The sequence below is a fragment of the Phaenicophaeus curvirostris genome, chromosome 1 (assembly GCF_032191515.1).
Source record: "Phaenicophaeus curvirostris isolate KB17595 chromosome 1, BPBGC_Pcur_1.0, whole genome shotgun sequence".
NCBI lineage: Eukaryota > Metazoa > Chordata > Aves > Cuculiformes > Cuculidae > Phaenicophaeus > Phaenicophaeus curvirostris.
The window spans coordinates 37,043,116-37,064,567 of NC_091392.1; the positions used below are offsets into that span (position 1 = coordinate 37,043,116).

At 41.7% G+C, this 21,452-nt stretch overlaps 1 protein-coding gene across 2 annotated transcripts in view; it reads right to left on the bottom strand.

The window, feature by feature from the left end:
- Positions 1-21,452, bottom strand: part of SRGAP1 (SLIT-ROBO Rho GTPase activating protein 1) — a 145,509-nt gene that overhangs the window by 62,858 nt on the left and 61,199 nt on the right. For both annotated transcript variants that reach the window (XM_069853049.1, XM_069853056.1), the window contains exons 2-3: positions 10,804-10,999; positions 7,530-7,692 (exon numbers count right to left, since the gene is read on the bottom strand). In XM_069853049.1, coding sequence (XP_069709150.1) covers positions 7,530-7,692; positions 10,804-10,999 — 359 coding nt within the window. The remainder of the gene's footprint in view (positions 1-7,529; positions 7,693-10,803; positions 11,000-21,452) is intronic.

Here is a 21,452-nt window from a genome sequence, read left to right on the forward strand (position 1 = left end):
TCCTACACCTGGGTTGTAACAATCCCTGGTTTCAGTACAGGACGGGGGTGATGTGATGGAGAGCAGCCCTGTGGAGAAGGACTTGGGGGAGCTGATTGACGAGAAGCTCCACATGAGCCAGAAATGAGCATGCGCAATGCAGAAGGTCAACCATATCCTGGGATGCATCAAAAGAAGCGTGGCCATCAGAGTGAGGGAGGTGATTCTGCCCCTCTATTCCTCCCTTGTGAGACCCCATTTGGAGTATTGAGTCCGGTTCTGGAATCCTCAATATAAGAAGGATATGGAGCTTCTGGAACGGGTCCAGAGGAGGGCTACAAGGATGATCAGAGTGCTGAAGCACCTCCCATACGAGGACAGATTGAGAGAGTTGGATTTGTTCAGCCTGGAGAAGAGAAGGCTCTGAGGAGACCTTATAGTGACCTTCCAGTATCTGAAGGGGCTACAAGAAAGCTGGGGAGGGACTTTCTACAAAGGCTTGTAGTGAAAGGACTAGGGGCAGTGGGTATGAATTAGGAAGGATAGGATTTAGACTAGACATAAGGAGTAAATTCTTCACTATGAGAGTAGTGAGGCACTGGCACACTTTGCCCAGGGAAGCTGTGGATGCTCCATCCCTGGAGGTGTTCAAGGCCAAGCTGGATGGGGCCTTGAGCAGCCTGGTGGGACGTGTCCCTGCCCATGGCTGGGGGGGTTGAAATTAGATGATCTTTAAGGTTCCTTTGAACTCAAAACATTCTATGATTCTATGCCTCAACCTAGCAGCATAAAAGTTTGTTTCAGAAGGTGAGAGAGAAAGCCTCAACTCAATTTTTCTCTTTACCTTTTGCAGATTTTCTTGTAAGCTAAGCACACAGCGGTTGACTGAAAGATGCACGCTTGTTTCTTCTCTTCAGTTACACTTAAAACAGATACCAGATGAGTTAACGATCAGTGGAATGACTGCTATTTACTGGGACTCATTTCTCCTCTTTGCTCCTTTAGAGCTTTGTCCAGCACTGAAGCACAAGCAGTCCAGCCCTCATGATACACTGACCACCCTGCATACATGATTTTTGCCAGGCAACACACTGATCAATAGTATATTTGAAGGTCAATGGAAAAGATCATAATAAAGAGGGAAATGTTTTTATTAATGGACAATAGGCTCTAAAATGGGAAGAGAAAAGAGAGGAAGTGAGATGATCAGCAAATAGAGTAAAAATTAAGCAGAGACAGCTAGCAGTGCCACATGATCACAGATGAGTCATCCTACCACCAGTTCATCCAGGGACTCCAACCTGCAGAGGGTGCCTGGAGTGATGGATAATATGTCAGTTGCTGCCTCTTTCTGATGAAAGACTTCGTAGGAGTTGTCCAATAAAAAACAGGAAATGTTGTTAACTTTTGCAATATAAAAGGGATTTATACTGGAGAACCAACATATTTTACATTAGCATTTAAGATTAAGAAATACTGATTCAAGTGGCAAGCGATACAGCTTTTAGTGTGTTAATATATAGCATGTTAGAGCATCAGATAAGAAGTGCATTTATTTTCAGTGGTTAATGGTTCTCCTATTTCTCTTTTATGCTACCTATTCTCTGCAGTAGTTCAGCATGTTTGAACAGTGTGCTCCCCTAGGAGCCTCTCCTCAGGGTAGCCAAACAACAGAATGTAAGCTGGAGCACACATTTTCCTGGAGCTGAATTGATAGCTCTAATCAGGCCATTAAAACGTGATGAACAATCACTGCACTGCTTCTTTATTCACGATCTCCTAGAGAAATGTATTAGCATCTATTAACCAAAAGAACAAAGTGCATAATAAAAAATGTTAGAGCACATGCAAACTCTTGCTAAAAAATATTATACAAGCCTGGCTCAAAGCATTAAGAGACAGTAGTGTAATTTTTCACCTAATAGTAGTATAGATCACTCTCATGCAACAGACAAATAAGCATGTACCTAAAACCCAGCCTTTCAGAATATACTCAACTTTCAACACATCACTGGTCCTACTGATGCTATCAAGATTTATATTTACAGATAGATGTCTGGGAAAATTTTATTCCACATTAATACCTTTTCATTGAAGTCTGTAAGAATTTTTCAATCTATTTCAGTTAAGAGCATAATTTGGAACCCAAACATTCCTCTTTTGTATTTTTTACTGAAATTTAAGAGTCAGTTCAGTTCTTCCTGGAACTCTTTCTTGTCTGTATTTAGCACAGACAATGCTACTCTCAGTTGTCATTTAGAGAAACTATTCTGTGACTATTGCTTTTAAAAGGGTCTGCTGCTCGTCCCTGGGGAAAGTGATGTGCAAATCCTTCTTTTAATGAGCTTTCATGAGCCGCAGTGACACTGACATAACCAACTCATAGTAATATTTCGTCCCAGATTTGCCAGTCTATAGCAACAAATACGTCTGCTATAGTTTTAAACCTTTAAATGTTTAAGAAAACGATGCAAAAATCTCTATGTATGCCACAACCTTTATAACATCAAATAGATTTGGCAGGTAGTCATATTCCTTGTAAATAGCCAGATTATGGAACTAAAATATTTATTGTGCTTGGCTTCTCCAGCATCTTTTACTGTAAACACTGGAAGACATGTTCATCTTGGCTCCTTATAGCTTCTGTCCAAAGAAAATACATGTTTATAAATTATAAATATACAAATCTGCTTAAGGATTTTGTGTGTATGTGTTTATAGAGTCGATTATTAATGCTGGGGTAACCAGAATCACTGCATGAAATGTTCTGCATAATACTTTTCCCTTCTGCTTGACATTTTTCCTTATTACTTTATTCTTTAATTGTCCCCATGAGGCCATCTACCCCATCTGCCTGAAGAAACACACAAGCATGCAAGGTCTGAACTCTGCTATTTTATGTTTGTAATTTTATGTGCAGCATGAAGGCCAGGCATGAACAGCAATCTGTACTGCTTTTATATGCCAGCAAATAAAAAGAAGAGCTTAAGTGCCTATCTGGAATTATGAAGCCTGACATAATATCATCAGATAAATGTCACAAAATCTCTGAACTAGATCCTATCTCTGTCCTGCATTTAGTACATTGAAACAGATGCTGGTTCCTGACCCCTGGAAAAAAGAATGACAAATAGCTCCTGGGAGAACAAAAATAATGAATATCTACATGTTAAGTGGGCCAGCCTAGACAGCAAAGCCATGTAAAATCAGGTACCTAAATACAATCTATCCTAGCCCATCAGAACATGTAACGTAGAACCAATAGGGACCATTTCACCAAAGCAATGCAAATGTTGAGACAGCTATATAGATGCACACAGAAGAAAGAACCAGAATAAGGATGAAGTGCCAGTGAGACAAGGGCAGGGTACACAGTCCAACGGCCACAGACATCCCTCGTCCCCACATTTCATATAGACCAACACTGGGTACTGCACACACCTTTTACAGAAGGGCTAAAGGAAGAGGTTGCTATAGACTCCTTCCTGACTTGGTGCTGTATCCCATGTAGGAGATCTCAGTAGAAGCAGGAACAAAACAATACTCCTCTGGTAAGCATGGCCAGGAACAAGGAAACTGTTCGATTTTTTCATTACTACAACTTCAGCAGGAACCAATCTTAGGATGGCACGCAAACAGTATCCCTCTAGAAAATGCTGGGCTCACTTCAGGGAGAAGTTTCATTTAAGGACCTACATAACCACCAGTGTGATGGGAAAAGCAAATGGGTAGCCTCATCCTCTCAGAATGAGAGTGGGGGAGAAGAAAAGAGGGAGCAGAAAGAGCCAAGAAGCGCAGAGTGACTTTGTTGCTGTCTCCCCATATCTTGCTTGTGAGCCACAGGGCAATCCACTCTCAGACATTCTCCCTCTCTGCAACAGGCAGATTCAGTGTTCAGAGAAGAACAATGGAGATCTGCTCTGATCATGGACTTGGTATAGTTACTCCCCAGAATTGGAAGTGGAGCTAAAGCACCTCCAAAGATGCAGAAACTACTGCGGCAAGACCAAGGGAGAATTAAAATAAGATTATAATAGCGATGCATAACACTATTAGGTTAATAAACTGGAAGATACATAATTAAATGAGCTAATTATTGAATATAGAGAAGGTTGATTAGCTGGTATTTGGAAATTGCTTAGAAAGATGTTAAACGCTCCCGTGTGGAATGCTGTAGAGCCAATGGAGTAAAGATATGTTAGACAGGTGTATTTCCAGCTCTTGATCACAGTCTGCAGTAAGATATAAAGCACGCACTCGTTAGTCTTTATTTTCGAAGTCATCGTATTATTACTGTTATTATTATTTACATTTACTACTTATAAGAGAGAGAATACCTATTGTACAGAACAGTATGATCAGACTCCAGTGCAGAAGTATCTGCAGGATATAGGTTGTCTCTAATCTGAAATCCATGATCAGTGAACAATTCCCATACACTTTCATAGGGATGACACCTATTGAGATTGATTATACTTTTCTTCAACAGAATTTTATTCCAAATCTATTCTTATCCGAAGCTAATCTACAGAAAACGACAGAAACTGGTAATATTCTATTTGATATTTACAATTCTACAACAAATTCCACATCATTTTCTTTATGAAGAATACAATTTTGATTGAGGAGAGTGTTGGTTGTCACCTTTCTCACTCTGAGTGCACCTCCTCCTTCTTCCTGTGACCTCTTTCCTGCAAAGGGGATTGTAGTACAGGACATGTGTGTTTTGCACCTGATCTATTCCTGTTGCCTGGTGGATATCCATCAAGCAGTTCCGATACAGTCTGTGACATACATTAAGCTAGACTACACATTCACATCGGACAGAAATTATCACAGAATCATAGCAAGTTTTGGGTCGGAAGAGATCTTCAAGGACTATTATGGTTGAAGTCGCCCATTTGGACTAAACATAGATGTGGACAGTTTATATTCTTCATCAATAAAGCAGACAATTTGCTAACAGCTTCATCACCTGCCCTGGTCTTGGTTTTCATAGAATCACAGAATCATCAGGTTGGAAAAGACGCCCTGGATCATCGAGTCCAACCATTCCTATCAATCACTAAACCATACCCCTCAGCACCTCATCCACCCGTGCCTTAAACACCTCCAGGGAAGGTGACTCAACCACCTCCCTGGGCAGCCTGCTCCAGTGCCAAATGACCCTTTCCGTGAAAAATTTTTTCCTAGTGCCCAACCTGAATCTCCTCTGGTGGAGCTTGAGGCCATTCCCTCTCTTCCTGTCCCCTGTCACTTGGGAGAAGAGGCCAGCTCCCTCCTCTCTACAACCTCCTTTAAGGTAGCTGTAGAGAGCAATAAGGTCTTCTCTCTGTCCAATGTTGTTCACCTCACTCTATAACTCCCTTCCCTTCTCACAGAAGAGAAACTGGAGCTTCATCGCCATTCAATGCATACTCAGTTCTGCAGCTGGGAATAAACAGCAAATAAATCACCAGTATTCTGCAGCAAGCACTACAAGAAGAACTGTGTATGCTGGAACTCTGTGGAAATACCAACCTTCTCCAACACGTACTGATTCCTAACATACTGAAGTCCTAAAAATAAGTGCTCGAAAATTAATACTGGTGAACAACCACTACCATATTAAAGGCTATGTGCTTGTGAAGCTCACTTACACCAAGGGACTGCATGTATTCCAACCACTTTTCCCCTCACATTAGCCTGGCTCAGATCCCTTCACACACCCCTTGGTGAACTCACTCTGCCTATTCTCCAGCTCAGCTAACAGCCATCTGACGTGACACTACCATGCTGAGCGTCAGCTGGCAAACCCCAGTGAAAGGTAGGATAGGGTTGTTGATGACATGGGCTCCAGTAATGTGAACTCTAGGTTACGCACAGCAGGACTCCCTCAATTTCCTTTCTCTTCTATCCCCTGTAAAAGACTCAAGGGAGGAACAAGAAAGCAAGTGTAGCTGCTTTCACTTCTTCAACGAGCTGTGCTAGAAAAAGAAAATTCGAAATGTTGCAAGTTCCTGGGCACAATATGGAGTAAAGAGACAAGTCTATCAGGAAGATGGGACAATATATGTCCTGGTTATACACTGAAAACGTTCGCATATTTTCCTCCTTCCCACAGGTAAGCTGCAGCAATCTCCATTAATAAATTATGAGTGAATAAAGGACCTGTGCTTCTTCATGGAAAACTTTATCTAGATATTTTTTAACAGTCCATCTGGAAAGAAGGGAAGGAAAAGCAAGATTTCCGGCGCTAAAGAACTGAGCTACACTGAAAGCAAACAAGCTAGTCTAATAATGCACACCTGGTAAAGAAGAGATTTCTGAGATATGACATAAATAACTGAAAATCTATGCCAGATTCAGTTACAAAAACTTTCTACTGGTCAAGCAAGTCTGAAATATGTCCACACAGACAGTACTTCAGCATCTTCAAATTATTTATCTCATCAAATTTTCAACTTCTATAATAATCTTCCATATTAGTAAGTTTAGCAGCTAGCGAACTACAGTTCTGTGCATCAGACATGCTATGTGAACGGTCCATTACTCATCTAGGAACTGTAAATTTCAACTCTATTACTGTTACAGGTTTTAATGCACACCAATAAATTCTTCTTTTTTGACCTCAAAATACAACCTATGCTCTTCCTAAATGACTCTTCTCCCTACCCCATTGCTGTCTATCTAGGATTGTGATCAGGTGTACGTGAAATCGGTTCACTATTTTGAAAACATTAATCTAGTACCATTGCCATCATTTAGTCATACACTTCGCATTCTTTAACCTTCATTATTTTTGAACTCATTTTTTGTATGATGCTTGCCTGCCAGCATCCTGCTGACTGATGGATGTGCATTTATAATCTATTTTTACTTTGGAATATCATGACAACAATGACTGCAAACATATTACGTAGATCACAAACTAAGGCTGCCTAGAGTGCTTGCTTAGCAAGAGCGATTTACACATTCCATGTGTTATGAAAACACAGAATGGGCAGGTACAAGGACAAACATGTACAGAGACAACGCTCAAATGATCTAATAGAAGTAGTTATGTTATCAAAAGTATATGTTCATATTTAATATTGGGAAAGAAAGGAAACATGTTTAGGAGAATTACAGCATACGCTCTCATTTTTATTCCAAGGCACACCCTTACTTTGGCATGAATCCATTTCTCTCATGACAGAGTTTCAATGAAATACTGTTTTTACAAATAATTCATTAATACAGTATTACTATTTTGGGAGTCCTAAGTGAAAACTGTTTCCTTTCTGCATGGGTAGACAAGCACGCTTTTGAGAGAAGAACAGGCTCTTTTCCCTGCCTTTTGGATATTTTTGATGCAGCTCTTAAGGTCACCAGCATATACAGCAAGTTCCCAGGCATTTCAGCACTCAGGATTTGCTCTGCAAGAACAGTCATGAAGAATTTATGGGTGTGCTAAAACAGATTTTATGCTATGTGTGGTGAATCTTCTCCTCAAATGCTACCTATTAGGACACATTTGCCTCCCTCACGCATCTTACAAGGTGGCTGCAGGACTGCAGGAGAGGCATTACCTTCTTGAACATTCTAGTGGAGTCTTCACTTATCTGCATGAACCGCATGATCACATTGTTCAGGTAGATATCACTCAACGTTGCATGGTCTTTGCTTTCTCTTCTTACTTGATTCAAGAGCAAGTACCAGCAATTCACTGGCGACAAGAGGTTCTGGTCTTTCCTAAGGAGGAGATATATGCATCTATTATGTGTAGAAATGAAAAAGTTAGATTATTAACACAAACACCTCTCTAACATTCATACTCGTAACTTGTTATGTAAAAATGGCTGTTTCTGAACAGTCAGTCAATCTGTTTGTGGAATGACTTGGGTTAGGCAAGCTTCGAATCACTCTTTTAAGATATAGTCTACAAATCCCACGAGGCATGGATACAAAAATATCAAAATAGCATAAGAATTCAGAATACCGCAAGCCACCTGAGAGTATAAAACAAATCTTGTGACAAAGCTTACAGTTGCTTACAGATGCAGTACATGTAAATATTCAAAAACAATAACGGCCACTGCTGAAAGAACAACAGTAGTTAATTTTTGACATTAGAAATAACCAAGCAATGCAAGCACATCCCAAACCCTTCGTGAGCAAAATTGCAGATGTAGCTGTTTCACTGCAATGGATTTCTGTAACTGCTATGAAAGTAGGAAATGTCACAAGCGTCCATATTCTGTGATCGGCACTCGTAAATTCACAGCACTCATAAATGCACTGCTACTGCCAGTCCCAGACGGTTCAATTACAAGACAAACAGCAGACTGAACTTCTTCAGCAGTGGTCCAGTTCTGAATGTCCTTGACAGGCCTTGATAGGCCTACTCCAAGTTTTTAACATTGCAAAAAATGAAATCCTAGATGACTTCTCACTCCTTTTACTCAAAGCAAAATAAAAATACATGTTGTTCAACAACGGTTTCACAGACAACAGAATACTATTTACAACATTTGTCTTATGATTTTGTTGAAATTTCAATTTCAAGATAGCCCTGCAACTAAGAGCTGTAGAAACTTGCCGCACATTTTTTTTCCTCTTGTGTGGGGTTTTTCCTACAGTCAAAAGGATTGAGCATGTGAAGATAAAACAGCAAGAGGTGATGATGAATTGAGGGAGAAACTCCCTTAACTCTTGGTAAATTGTTCTAATAATTAACTACTCTCCCTGTTAAGAAATACGCCCTTTAATTCTTCATCTAATTGTCTATCTTCAGCTTTCACTCCCAGAATCAACGTAACAACGAATGACTAGCAGATAAAAGCCTTTTTGTAATCATCAGTGCTTTGCTTTGCTATGAATCAAAAGTGAGTTAAGGCAACTTACCCATTTTTGTTTGAGATGGACATCTTAACAGTGTTACTCAGAGCACAGAGCTTCAGGATTTTATCAGCTAGGTCCTGAAGGGCCATGCTGATATTACTTTGTACTCACTGCTTCCGCATGTCCTAAAATCAGTCTCACAGACCTTCCTGCCTTTTCTGGGGGTAATGGTGGGAAGAGCATGGGGAACCACCAGTTAAAGCGACTTTTGCTGCAATCTCTTCTCAAAGCAATCAGAGAATTGCAGAACAAATTTGAAGGTGGGACTCCAGTCATGACTCCCGTGCACATCTGCCAGTCTGGATTTAACACATGTTTAAGAATGAGGAAAGATGTTTTTATGCACAAGGCAAAAAGATTTTGCCACAAGCTGAACAGAAGCCAGGGTGCTCTCTGAAGCAGCAACATATACACGTTGGTTATTTCAGGGAATCACTGAGTCACTTAACTGAATTTTAAGAAATACATATTATTGCTCTTTGAACTATGCAAGCTGGTTTTAGATTAATCTTTCCTTTGCCAAATGTGTTTGGAAAAAGACTCATCTCCTGAAACAAAAGCTCTGTCTGTGTATCTCTAGCAGAGCGCTGACTGGATAGTGGAAAAAGATACTTATTTTTCAGTTTTGCAAACACAAATCATTGAATCATAGAATTATTTAGGTTGGAAAGGACTTCTAAGATCATCGAGTCCAACTGTTGACCTAACACTGCTGAGTGTTATACCAATTATACCATGTCCCTAAGAAGCACGTCTACAAGTTTTTTAAATACCTCCAGGGATGGTGACTTCACCATCTCCCTAGGAAGCCTCTGTTCCAATGCCTAACAACCCTTTTGGTGAAGAATTTTTTTCTAATATCCAGTATAAACCTCCTCTGCTGCAACTTGAGGCCATTTCCTCTTGTCCTATCACTTGTTACTTGGAAGAAGAGTCCAACACTTGACTCGCTACAACCTCCTTTCAAGTAGCTGTAGACAGTGATGAGGTCTCCCCTCAGCCTCCTCTCCTCTAGACTAAACAACCCTAGTTCCCTCATAAGACTTGTTCTCCAGCCCTTTCACCAGCTTTGTTGCCCTCCTCTGCACACACTTCAATGTCTTGTAATGAGGGGCTCCAAACTCAACACAGTATTTGAGGTGCAACCTTACCAGTGTTGAGTATGGGGGGATGATCACTTCCCTGGTCCTGCTGGCCACACCAGGATGCTGTTGGCCCTCTTGGCTCTTTGGGCGCACTGATGGCTCATACTCAGCCAGCTGTTGACCAACACCCCCAGATCCTTTTCCACCAAAGTGACAACTATCCAGCCACTCTTCCCCGAGCCTGTAGTGTTGCATAGGGTGTTTGTGGCCCAAGTGCAGGACCCAACCCAAAAATAATGGGTTTTACCCCTAAGCATAATAGAGCCAGGCAAATGCATTCATTAATCAGCTCAAATCAGAAAAATAACCAGTCCATACTATGCCAACAAACAATGCATTTTAAACTTTTTAGAAAACATGCTGCACACATTTTGCCAGATACTATTGTTTTACTTGGTGATGGACCTTTATTCAGATAAACATTCTAAAATCCTATCAACTCCAGTGCAACAGATCAGCACGCAACTTTCAAGACCTTTTGTGGCTCTGCACTTCTTCTAGATACTGGCTGTATTTTTGGCAGCTTAAATTCCGTATGGTAGGTTAGGGATAATATGTGTGCAGCCTACCTTTTAAGAAACTGAAGCCACTTATCAGAAGCTTGTATAATAACTGCAGAGGGCGAAATCAACAAAACAGTATTTAGGCACACAGCTATCTTCAACTGCAATGAGAACTGCTATCAGGGGTAGCTAAAAAGGGGTGGAAATTTTAAATTTGTGTTTGAACCTGGGCTAAGCCTTGCAGTATTCAAAAACAGAGAAGCAAAGAGCAGCATAGCAACGGCTAACATGAGGGGAAAGGAAATCTCTCTTACTTATACTGCTGATGGTCTTTTGTACTTCTTGTTTTTGCCATGAACCTCTCTGCCAATTTTTCCAAGTTTCGGGAATACTCCATCTCTATTTCTGATTTCTTGCGGAAGAAATCTTGCAGATCCTGAAGAAGTTGCACTCTCATTTCAGTCTGCTGCTCCAGGCATTTCTGCTGCTCAATGAGTTGAGCTCGGATCTCTAATGAAAGAAGCACATATCCACTCAGGTCAGTGAAAGCAAATGAGAATTCAGTGTTGCCAACCAAAATTAAAAACATTCCAGTGTACTGCATAGCTACACCAGCTGGATCTGGGTTTCAGGTCTTGTGGTGGGACGCAGCAACAGAGAGCAGCTCTCATTTTTGCCACCACACCCTTATGTCCCAAGCCACAGCACCCTCCCACTCACTGTCTGTCTCACCAAGAGCTATGGCAAGGGCTCAGGACTCTGCTGGAATCACAAGAGCAGACAACCTGCCTCCCTCTTCCTTTCCCATCCTTTTCCTGGCATGAGAACAACATCTGGCTCAGAGCAATCTCCTTGCAGGAGGTGCTGTGCAATCATTTCAGCAACAGCTCCTTCTGCTGCCTTGAAAAATGGCAGGCTAAACAAGGGCCCTTTGGGGCAGGATCACCCTGCTGACTGCCAGGTAGACCATGCTGGTTGGTACCATCACGTACACCACAGAAACAACCACGTGATACACTCTAGAGACATCAACTACCATAACTGTGCACAGATGAGCTTCTGCATCTGCTCCATCTCTGCCAGGGAGGGAAATGGTGTACTAAACATGTGCATTCACCAGTATTTTACAGCAAAAACAGAGGAAAAAGTATGCCTATGTTCAGAAATAGCTACTTGAAAACGTCCCCAGGGTGACAGAGACTGAGATGGATTTATTAACATAAAACAAAATCAGTCAATGATAAGAGAATATATGCTGACAGTGATCATGTTGAGTAACTGGCAACAGCCTCCAGATTTTGTACCACTGTATCATATACCATTTGCCATATGCATAATTGCTATGTGGTAAGATTTTTCTTTTAGTTTTTTTAGCACTTTTATTTCTTGAGTGCAGTTAATTATATGCTGGGAACACTTAGTCTGAAAACATGCCTCTGGTTCACTGGAGTTTTGTCGGCTACCCAGGCACAATGAAATCCAACACTGTGGAGTAAACACAGGAGTAAACATTTTGCAAACATATAGAAGTATACCTTTTTCAAACACTTTAATCCTATAATGAGGACTTCTTGATAGCAAAATTATATGCCAGAAGTGATGTTCATGTTAACGAAAAGCTGTTGCGAACTTTTGCTTGACTCCTAATGATGTAACCATGCTGTGGGTAAGAAGATGTTGGACATCTTAGATGCTGCACTGGTTTGAAATAGAAACGCATTCTAAAAACCCCTGCTAACACCACAGGGAACTGCAAACCAGCAGAAATTTATCTGATGCAACTAGGAACTAATGCATCCTTACTGATCTTAAACCAGGTAGGAAGGCAGAGGTCCACTCTGCTGGGACTTGAATGTGCAAAGTGAAATAAAGTAGGATGAGCAGAGAAAACTGTTAAGCCAATATATTTACTGGAGGAGGGAGACAGTGCAGTGTTTTCTTCCAGATCTCCTTTGAGCTACCAGCTGCTGCGTTAATCATTAATGAGACCATCCATTTTTATAGTCTGGGAGGTGAACCAGAAAATTCATGGGTCTGGTTTTCATTTCATTTCAAATCAGTTTGTTGGAAAAGGATCATGCCTCCAGCAAGGATAAGCCACTGTAATACAACACTGTATCAATGACGTTCGTGTACAGAGAGGAGAAAATCACATTGGAGCTGGAAGGTTACGAACAGAAACAAACACCCAAGACTGCTTTCTTTGGGTGTCCACTACTTTCACTACTGCAACCATGGAAAATTCCTGTGCACAGGAAACCAGTTGTATAGACTCACTAATCATAAGAAGCAATTTTGCCCATAAACTGGAGTTTTGACTAAATCCAAATCCAGGTACATCATCCCTGTACTTTGGCCATCTCCCTTTCCCACTACAGATTTTCTACAACTTACTTTAAAAACAGAGCTCGGTACAGACAACTATGTTCAGGTTATTTTGTGGGTCAGTAGATCTCGCTGCTATAACTCTTCCTTTTTAGTCAGGCTTTTACCATAGCAACAGGAAAGCGGAAGATTTTAGAAACAGGAATATATGCATAGAGATACAGGAACAAAGAACAAGGGACGACAGATACAATATAAGAAAATTGCATTAGTTTTCTGATGCTGTCTGGATTTCCAGAGGACAATAGTGGCTTCCTTCAAATTTGTATATTAGAAAACAGAATTGAGGCATGATCTTTAAAAGCTGGAGGTGTCCAAACTCAGAGTAAAGTGGTAAGCCAGGGGTACAGAGGAACTGCAGATTTATGAAGGAAGTTCCACAATTTCTGGCTATTTGAATTTCAGGTACAAGAAAGAACATGTTGGCTCTAAAAGGCTGAGCCTCTGGCTTCCTGCTGGAGGAGAAAAAGAAGATGCATGTCCCACTTGCACCAGCTGACCAGAGTCTGTCTAGAAAAGACTTCATCACAGTTACTTTCAGTCTTTCATGTCCTTCTGCACTTCTAAATTCTTCTTTTACTAATAAAGCTTGTAATGCCATACTGGCAGGCTGAGGATATGGCAATGTAAAACAGATCAGCAATGTTGTGATTTTCACTTTCTGGTAAGAGAAAGCTGTGCATTTAAATAAATGAAACAAACACCTACCACCCCTCCCACTGTCCCCCCGCCCACAAACACTGGCATAACAGCCAGCCAGCCCGAGCGGCTGCACATCACGAAATCACAACTGTCCAAATACTATTAACTAACACAGACTGTTTATTACATACTGCTACAGAAATATGCACCACGGTAACGTTATTTTCTTTAACCAATCCACGTGTATGGCTTCCCTAGGGCTGCAAGGAGCACAATGGAAAACTGTTGCACTGTGTTCAAAGAAATAACCACTCAAAAGGTCGAGAAAGTGCCTTAAAGTTAAAAACTAGTAGAGCCCAAACTCCATAGATACACAGGCAGGTGCAGCTGGCAAGAGAGGGGTGGCTGTCTTTACTCTATTTTGCTGGCACATTTAAATTCAAGGTCAAACTGAAACCAGTTGCAATGGACAATGACATTGTCTTATTCTGCTCTGTGGGGTGGCTGATGTCAAATGATTGCCAGGCTATTTTGCACCAGGAACAGACACGTTTAAATCCTGGATGAATTAACACCTTCTCCTTCTCTGTATAGTAGTTTTGAGTCATACGCAGTGTTCTTCTGGCCAAAGGCTGGTTCAAATGGAATCCTACCCATTTACACTGCAGCTTGAACAGGCTGAATTCACATCAAGTGGAAAAAAAAAATCCCCATCCTTTGTCCAAGATTTGCACACATTACTAAAGCAAGGAAGTGGGTAATATAACAATAATAAAAGCAATAGTCTCCGAGTAAAGTTTTATTTCTGAAGATTTTCATGTTAAAAATTATTTCAGTTATGCCCTCATTGACACCATCCTCTAGAATTACTACATTAAGTATAAAATTTGGTTTTGTTTGTGGCAGTCTTCAAGATATAACTCTAACCTTTCAACAAATCTTTCATTTCTCCTGACAGTAAGTTAAATCAGTGCACTATGATAAACAATAGAGACAAGATTATAGCTGTTTGGAGCATTAAGTACAGAGTGGATGAAGCTGAAATACTGACATGACCCAAATCATAAACAGAAACAAATTTGTCAAGGTTATCTCTTTGCATACAGTACAGTATTACAAATAATGACTTACAGAGCAGTGCAGTAATACATCGTGTTACCCTTGAGAAGATATTTGTAAGCAGTTATACTCCAATGCCCCACCTGAAGGTACTCATGGTGAGATACATTGCAATGTGGCACACAACATGACGCTCGCCACACACAGCAAGGAATAAAACTTGTCACATTTGCTTCCACCCTCCTCCCCCCAGTGCCCCACACTCCATCAAACACCCCAGATAGCCACAGGAAACCCTCTCCTGACCACAAAAGCTGGAATCCTCATAAATATGCAGCATTCACCAAATGAACTCACTTCCAGACCAACACTTCGCATGCAAGCTGCCATCCCGCCACAGTATTCTCTACTGCAACACTTGCATCCCTGTTCTGCAATGTTGTAGGGCTCCCATCACGCTGCTCTATGCCATGCCTAGTCCTGTCAACTCTCAGAGACTTTCTAAACCACTGTGAACCCTCATTATCAACTCTCAACTAAAGCAACTCCAATGAATTTTTTGCAGTGCTGTTACAAGTCTACTGCGAGCTGCATCCCACCCCAGCCATCCCAAGAGCTGTTGCAGCCTGCCTCCCTTAACTCCTGTTCAAGTGTAATTAACTTCTGTGCTAGCAGAGCAGCCCTGGCATGGTTTCTGGTGTTGGTTGAAAGCTCTGGAAGGTGTTGCAGAGCCAGACACCTCCCTCTGGGTCAGCCCCTTGGCTGCATTGCAAGCCTCCCACCTGCTGCCTCATCCTGCCCAGCACTGAGCTATATTTAAGTCATGATTATAATATAAAAACTACGCAGACACATTAATCTGGTAGTATTACTGGATAATAATACAAACAGCCCCAGGGCCCTATCCTGTGAGCAATTATAAAAACAAGCAGCTCATCAGAATTACTTGAGAATACTAACAGGCTCCCATGAGGTGTAGTCAGGTTTGAAGGTCTTTATCTGCTTTGTAACTTCAGACAAACCCGTATCACCTCCATCTTTCTTTAAGTATCTCCTTCAAAACCAAAAAAAAAAATTTAGATTAGCTTTAAAACATTCAGAAACGTCTCATCAAGAGCACTGAGGACAATTTATCGTCTCTTAAACTCTACTTCCAAGCCATTACAAGTTTGTAAATTTTTTGCCTCACTGAGCTATCAACATGCGTAGCCCTCATTCTCACATTTATGATATCCACATCACAGGAAAAGATTCACATCTTAAATTCTGTCTAGATACCACCTGGCAACGAACATGCACTTGTAATTAAGTGGATATAGGAGCATTAATCATCTTGCAGTTCCTCTTTAAAGACACTTAAGTCTTGCATGACTCTCATTGCGCCACAATTACTTAGCTAAGTGTGGCTCACATCTGAAGCTGCTGCTTGAAGCTGGGGTGCTGCACTGGGGGACTGATCCTTCCAGTTTCATTCCAGCCTTCTGCCTTTGTAAGGAACTGCTTTCAGCTTCTCTGTCGTGACAGGCAGAGCTTTCATCCAGCTGAATGCAGCTGGACAACATCTGCAGTTTAGGTTTTGTTTCAGGAAAGTGCTTAACTCCAGCCCACCAAGGATGCTGCCTGCACAGAAACCACAGCAGGATCACTGAGGGGGGCCTGGAGGTACCCCTGTGCACTTTAACACCACGTCACCCCTAGGATCAGCACTCCCACATTTGGTGGGGATGTTAAACTGTCCCTCTGCAAACAAGATAAGGATGATAAAGGGCATCCACCCTGTGGTGGGTGCACTGGCTCAGCTTCTGATACTCCTCTCTGAGTACTAATGCTGGACAAGCTTTTATTTCTAAGAGCCATGTCTAGAAAGCTATCTAAGTGTTCCTATGACAAATGGTGAAGGAAGCTCTGTGGTCAGCAGGGAGTCTGGCTCACACTCTATTCCAGGTCCTCGCTGCCATTTTCCCAGACCACAAGCACTCCAAAAGCCAGGGAATTCCACTAGTCTGACAGCTGATGAGAGATGTTGGGCTGAGGAACTTGCAGGCTGCTGCAGAAGTGCCTTTAAATAGATCTTGAGCCTGTCCCACAACATTAACTTTCTATGACAGACTAGTGGAAATCACTTCTCTGTGTTCAACACGCAAGTAAGAAGTGTGGCTGCATAGACAGTGATGCCCCTGAGCTTCTGAAGGCAGGACTTGTGCTGACTTTCTTCTGCCCCCAGTTGATTACACTTAGGATGTTGAGCATACAGCTTTATGTATTTTTCCACTTAAGAGTGAAACTCTGCAATGCACACACCAGCTCTAAATTTACTGTTTGGCTTTGTGCCATTTCCTAAAGAATTTATTTCAGACTTTTTGGTTTTTTCAGGGTTTTTAGGGATGTGGTTGAGGTTGCTTTTGACAGAACACATCTCTAGGCTGTAGTAGCCTGTGGAAATGGATGAAGAGTGAGAATCACACCTGGTATCTGAACGCTGTACAAAGAGTGAGCAATCTGAAGCCCCTATTGACATCTGTCAAGCCCTTTAAGAACTGCAAAGCTCACCCATTCAAGCACTTTGGTCCCCTTAAAGATAAAAACAATCCTTGTGCAGCCATTAGCGGGAAAGCTGGTGTAAAAGCTATTGGTGGAAGGAAGATAATTGTTTAAAGGTCCTGTGCTGAAACAAAGAGAGCACAGTCAGAATGAATTCTCTCTTTGCAGCTGCAAACTTTATCCAACATATTCAAGCAAACACACTCCTACCTACTGCAGCCACAGGATGAGAAACAACATAACCCCATCGAAACTGTGTAATTGGGAGATCCCAGTGGATGGGATGCCTGCATTAGGCATTAGGGTACCTTCTAGTTCCCCTTGAAATGGGAAGGCATGCCTGGAAAAGCTAAGAAAACCTCTATACATAGCTGAAGATGTTTTTATTCTTGTTGCTCTTGGACTAACGCCCTTCTGCTATTCACAGCCACAGCTGCTGGTCACTTGGCTGCCTACAGTCCAAGCCTGAATGGAGGGCAGTGCGCCAGTTCACAACTTGGCAGGACACTTCTTGCCACAGCACTACTGCCAAGCAGCCATGGGTTTAAGCAGGCAGTGTGCCTGCACCACATTTTGAGTGCCACTGCTTCTGCAGCAGCTGCTCTTTTGCACCCATAACTAAGTGTTGGCACTATGTCCTACCAAAACTTGTGCACGGCATAATTCGTCCTTCTGGCCACAGGAGCTGGGACTCTGAAGACAAAAACTTCTACCCCTTAGAGGAGAGGGAACTTCTTTTGTTCAACAGTAAATTCTCAGCTCATCCCCCAAACCACAGCCAACCAAGTGCAAGACTCCTCTTCTGCCTTGATGGTCTGACGCAAGGTCTTCACTAGCCTCATACCACCCATCACTTCCCGCTGTGGGAGCAGATGCTCTGCTGCAATCCAACTACCCCACCTCCAGATGAACAGTAAGCTCTGCAAACCATCAGTTTACAAAAGAAGAGCAAAGAATCCACATCAAACAAGCCCCCAAACACATTTAAGAAGAAAAAAACAAAGCAGAAACTACCCCAACTGTGGCACACATGCAAAGACCTGTAGGTTTAGAGAGGGAAGAAAAAAAAAAGTGAGAGATAGACAAGGAGTCCATGAGCATCTTTGCCAAGCAGACAGACAATCATGCAGTAGGTGTCTAAAAACCCATTTAGGCCATTTAAACTGTCAAGATCTATGTGACAACTTATTCTGAAGCTTCTGAAGGATTTAGACCATCCAGGTTTTTCCATGCTTGCTAAAAGATACCACGAGCTTTTCCTTGCAGACTTAGATTTTGGGCATGTGAGAATACTAAAAGGAAACTCAAGCGTGCCCAAATCTTTCTCCTTACCAACAAGGTGTCTGCCAGCAGAAGAGAAAAATGATTCATGGCTCTCCTCTGAATAATTCTTTGCGGCAATGTCTGGAATGTTGGATTGACAAGAGCACTCTACAAGAAAAAAAAACATACCCTTTCCTGGCTGCAGATTTCTATAAGTCTATTATTTAATTTGGTTATTATAGACTGCTGTGATTGCTCTAATCAGTAGACAAAATGTATCCTTCCTTCTGGTTATTTTCTCTGCACAAAAAATTCTTTCTTTCCAGAACACAGACTCTCTCTTAACTACTCAAGAGAATTCACTCAGTACATGTTCCATACTACATCCTTGTTACATACTTTCTCTTCTGTGTATAGATCATAAATTCTACTTTTTAACTAGCACCTAAGGAAATGTTATTCCAGCTACACCGCTTGATAAATTGGAACAAAAGAACCCCTTCATTTCTAGTGCATCAAAAGCAGTTCTAGCATCCACTGATGGTCAAGCTCATGTCTCCCATAAAATTCATGTCAGTAAGAGATCAAGACTTGTAAGCTAAATTCTGACCTCCCTGAAATCAATAGAGATTTGTCACTAACTTTGCTTATACTGGGATTACTGTCTTTACTTAAACTGACAAGAAGCTTATGCTCATCCAATGGACATACTGCTATCAAAGCAGGTTGTTTTTTCCCCTCTTATATCCAGGCTACACAACCCTCCCAGGTCACCAGTACCAGAACCTCTGCAGACAAGCAGGACTTGCCCATAGAGGGAAAACAAGCGCTTCCTGCTGGTTATGCTCCATGGGCATCATCAAAGCAAGGAAGAGACAGGCAGGCATAGCTCAGACCACTCACATCAGTGCCATTAAGATGAGCCTCAATGTCGTGCAAAACTTTCCCAAAAGCTGGTAGCTATAACAAAGATCATTTCCCAGCAACAGCCTACACTGGTGAGTGAAATACTACGTTCTCACCAGGTTCAGCAGGAGCATGCATGAACTCTCTGGAGATGCTGGCTGTTTTGCACTGATTGCAGCGTGCAAGCGGCCATTCTGGGGAGCAGCGGAGCCCGGCATGCAGGCACTGGTATCACAAGACTGGGACTTTGAGAGAAATCAGCCTTATGAACAGGATGATCTTTAGGGATCAGCAGAGAAATTGTTCTAAAGTGAACAGACCATTGCTGTACAGGCAGGTGGCTTTATTGCTCCTGAAATGCTGTATCTGGTTTACAAATCTAATCAAATCACAAGGTATCATTTTTCTGGGTGACAGTCAATCCTCTTGCTCTTCACAGACAATTGCTGGCAAGTTTCATGTTTCCATATATATATCACATATCTGTATGATTTTATTTCAGAGTACCTGGAACTTAAAAAAAACCCCCAACCTTCTTATTTTTGTAGAAATTCTCTACCTGTGAATTCACTATTTTAATGAAGAACTCCTAATTAGCATAAGAATTTCTCCTTTGTTTGTGTTTTGTTCCCTTCTTTTAAATACACAACAGACTCAGGGACACAGTTCCTTTCGCTCAGGGCATTATTTATAGAGCTCATTAACTATACAATGAAACTTGCAATGTAAGTTGAATCATCACTGAGCCTCTGCCACTGTAAAATGACCACGGGAGTGCAAAGAAGTCAAGATATGCATCTTAATAAAAATTCCTCTGAACAGCTTGACTTCAATTAAACTTCCAGGTCTGGTGCCCCACCTCTGTGAGTATTTCTGGGCCCACAGCTACTAGATGTGGTGGCCAACTGGCCATAGAGCATCCTTACATGGTGGTGCAGACTGCTGGCCTCCGAAGAGCTCCTCCGAGAAGAGCAATGTACCTGTCAATAGCAAGAAACGGAGAAGAAGAGGAGCAGCAACTGCTAGTCTTAAAGTTGATAGTAAAACATAAAAGCGATGCTGGATGTACGCAGGTTTACAGATTCTGGGATCATCATTGTCAATTCTGCATTAAAATGCAGACAAGCTTGCATTTCTTGCCATCAAGGACTCCTGGATCATCTTTTGTTTCCTACACGCAACCATATTTGGTCACTGCTTTATCAGTTTTAGCAATTTGTCCCACAAACAGCAGCAAAAAGGAGGAAATTGTAAGGTGGACTGAGTACACAGTAATCCTTTCCCATTTTAATTTGCACTTTGAAGACAGTGTTCTAAGCATGCAGAAGCTGCTGGAGCACTGGGGGAACCTTGAGTCCTGCTTAATTATCTCAATGTGGCAGATTTAGGTCCACTTTTTTTCAATCCCCTCTAGCACTCGAATTATTTTAGTGTTTTCACTAACTTGTTCCTCCTCTAATTAAATTTAGATGGTAGAAGTATCTAAAACAGATTTAAGACTTTCATAATTGCTATGGCTTTTCAGAATAACATGCAAATGCTGGTGAGAAAATGAGATTTGTAGCAAAAGCAATTTCTCAGTTACCCTGCAAATAATTCAAGTCAACTCCACTCCTTCAGTACCCCAGTTTTAGATGTCCTTTCTGCCCCCTGCTGCCCCGGCCTCCAAGAGTTCATTGTCTTGAAAAATGTAATGTGACAACTCAAAAGAACATTTTACACCTTCCTGCCCTAGCTAAGATCAAGCAGAAACAAGTAGTCAACTACCAGGTGCCGCACCAGTACTTCAACACGCAGCGTAGATATATACTCACTATGGAGTCTGTGCACTAAGCACAAAATATGTGGTAGCTGCAGCATCGGCTTTCAAAAGGTTCTTCTAAGGTTTCTTCAAATGCAGACCACAGCAAAAAGTATAAACACAAGTATGCAGTGGGGAAAAAAATTAGTTTGTCGTGATCTGAACAGTAACAAAAACCTAACACTCTTAGTCAGCTTCTTTTCTTCTAAGCTGAGTGAAGCCAGGTTAAGCCCTTGTCCCCGCTGCCACAAGGCTGAGGATGGCACCAGCTCTGGACATCGCAGCACCCATTCACTGACACCTCTCTGAAGTGACCTAAGGCTTGGTGCTGGCACATATCCTACCACACAGATCAGAGGAACATTT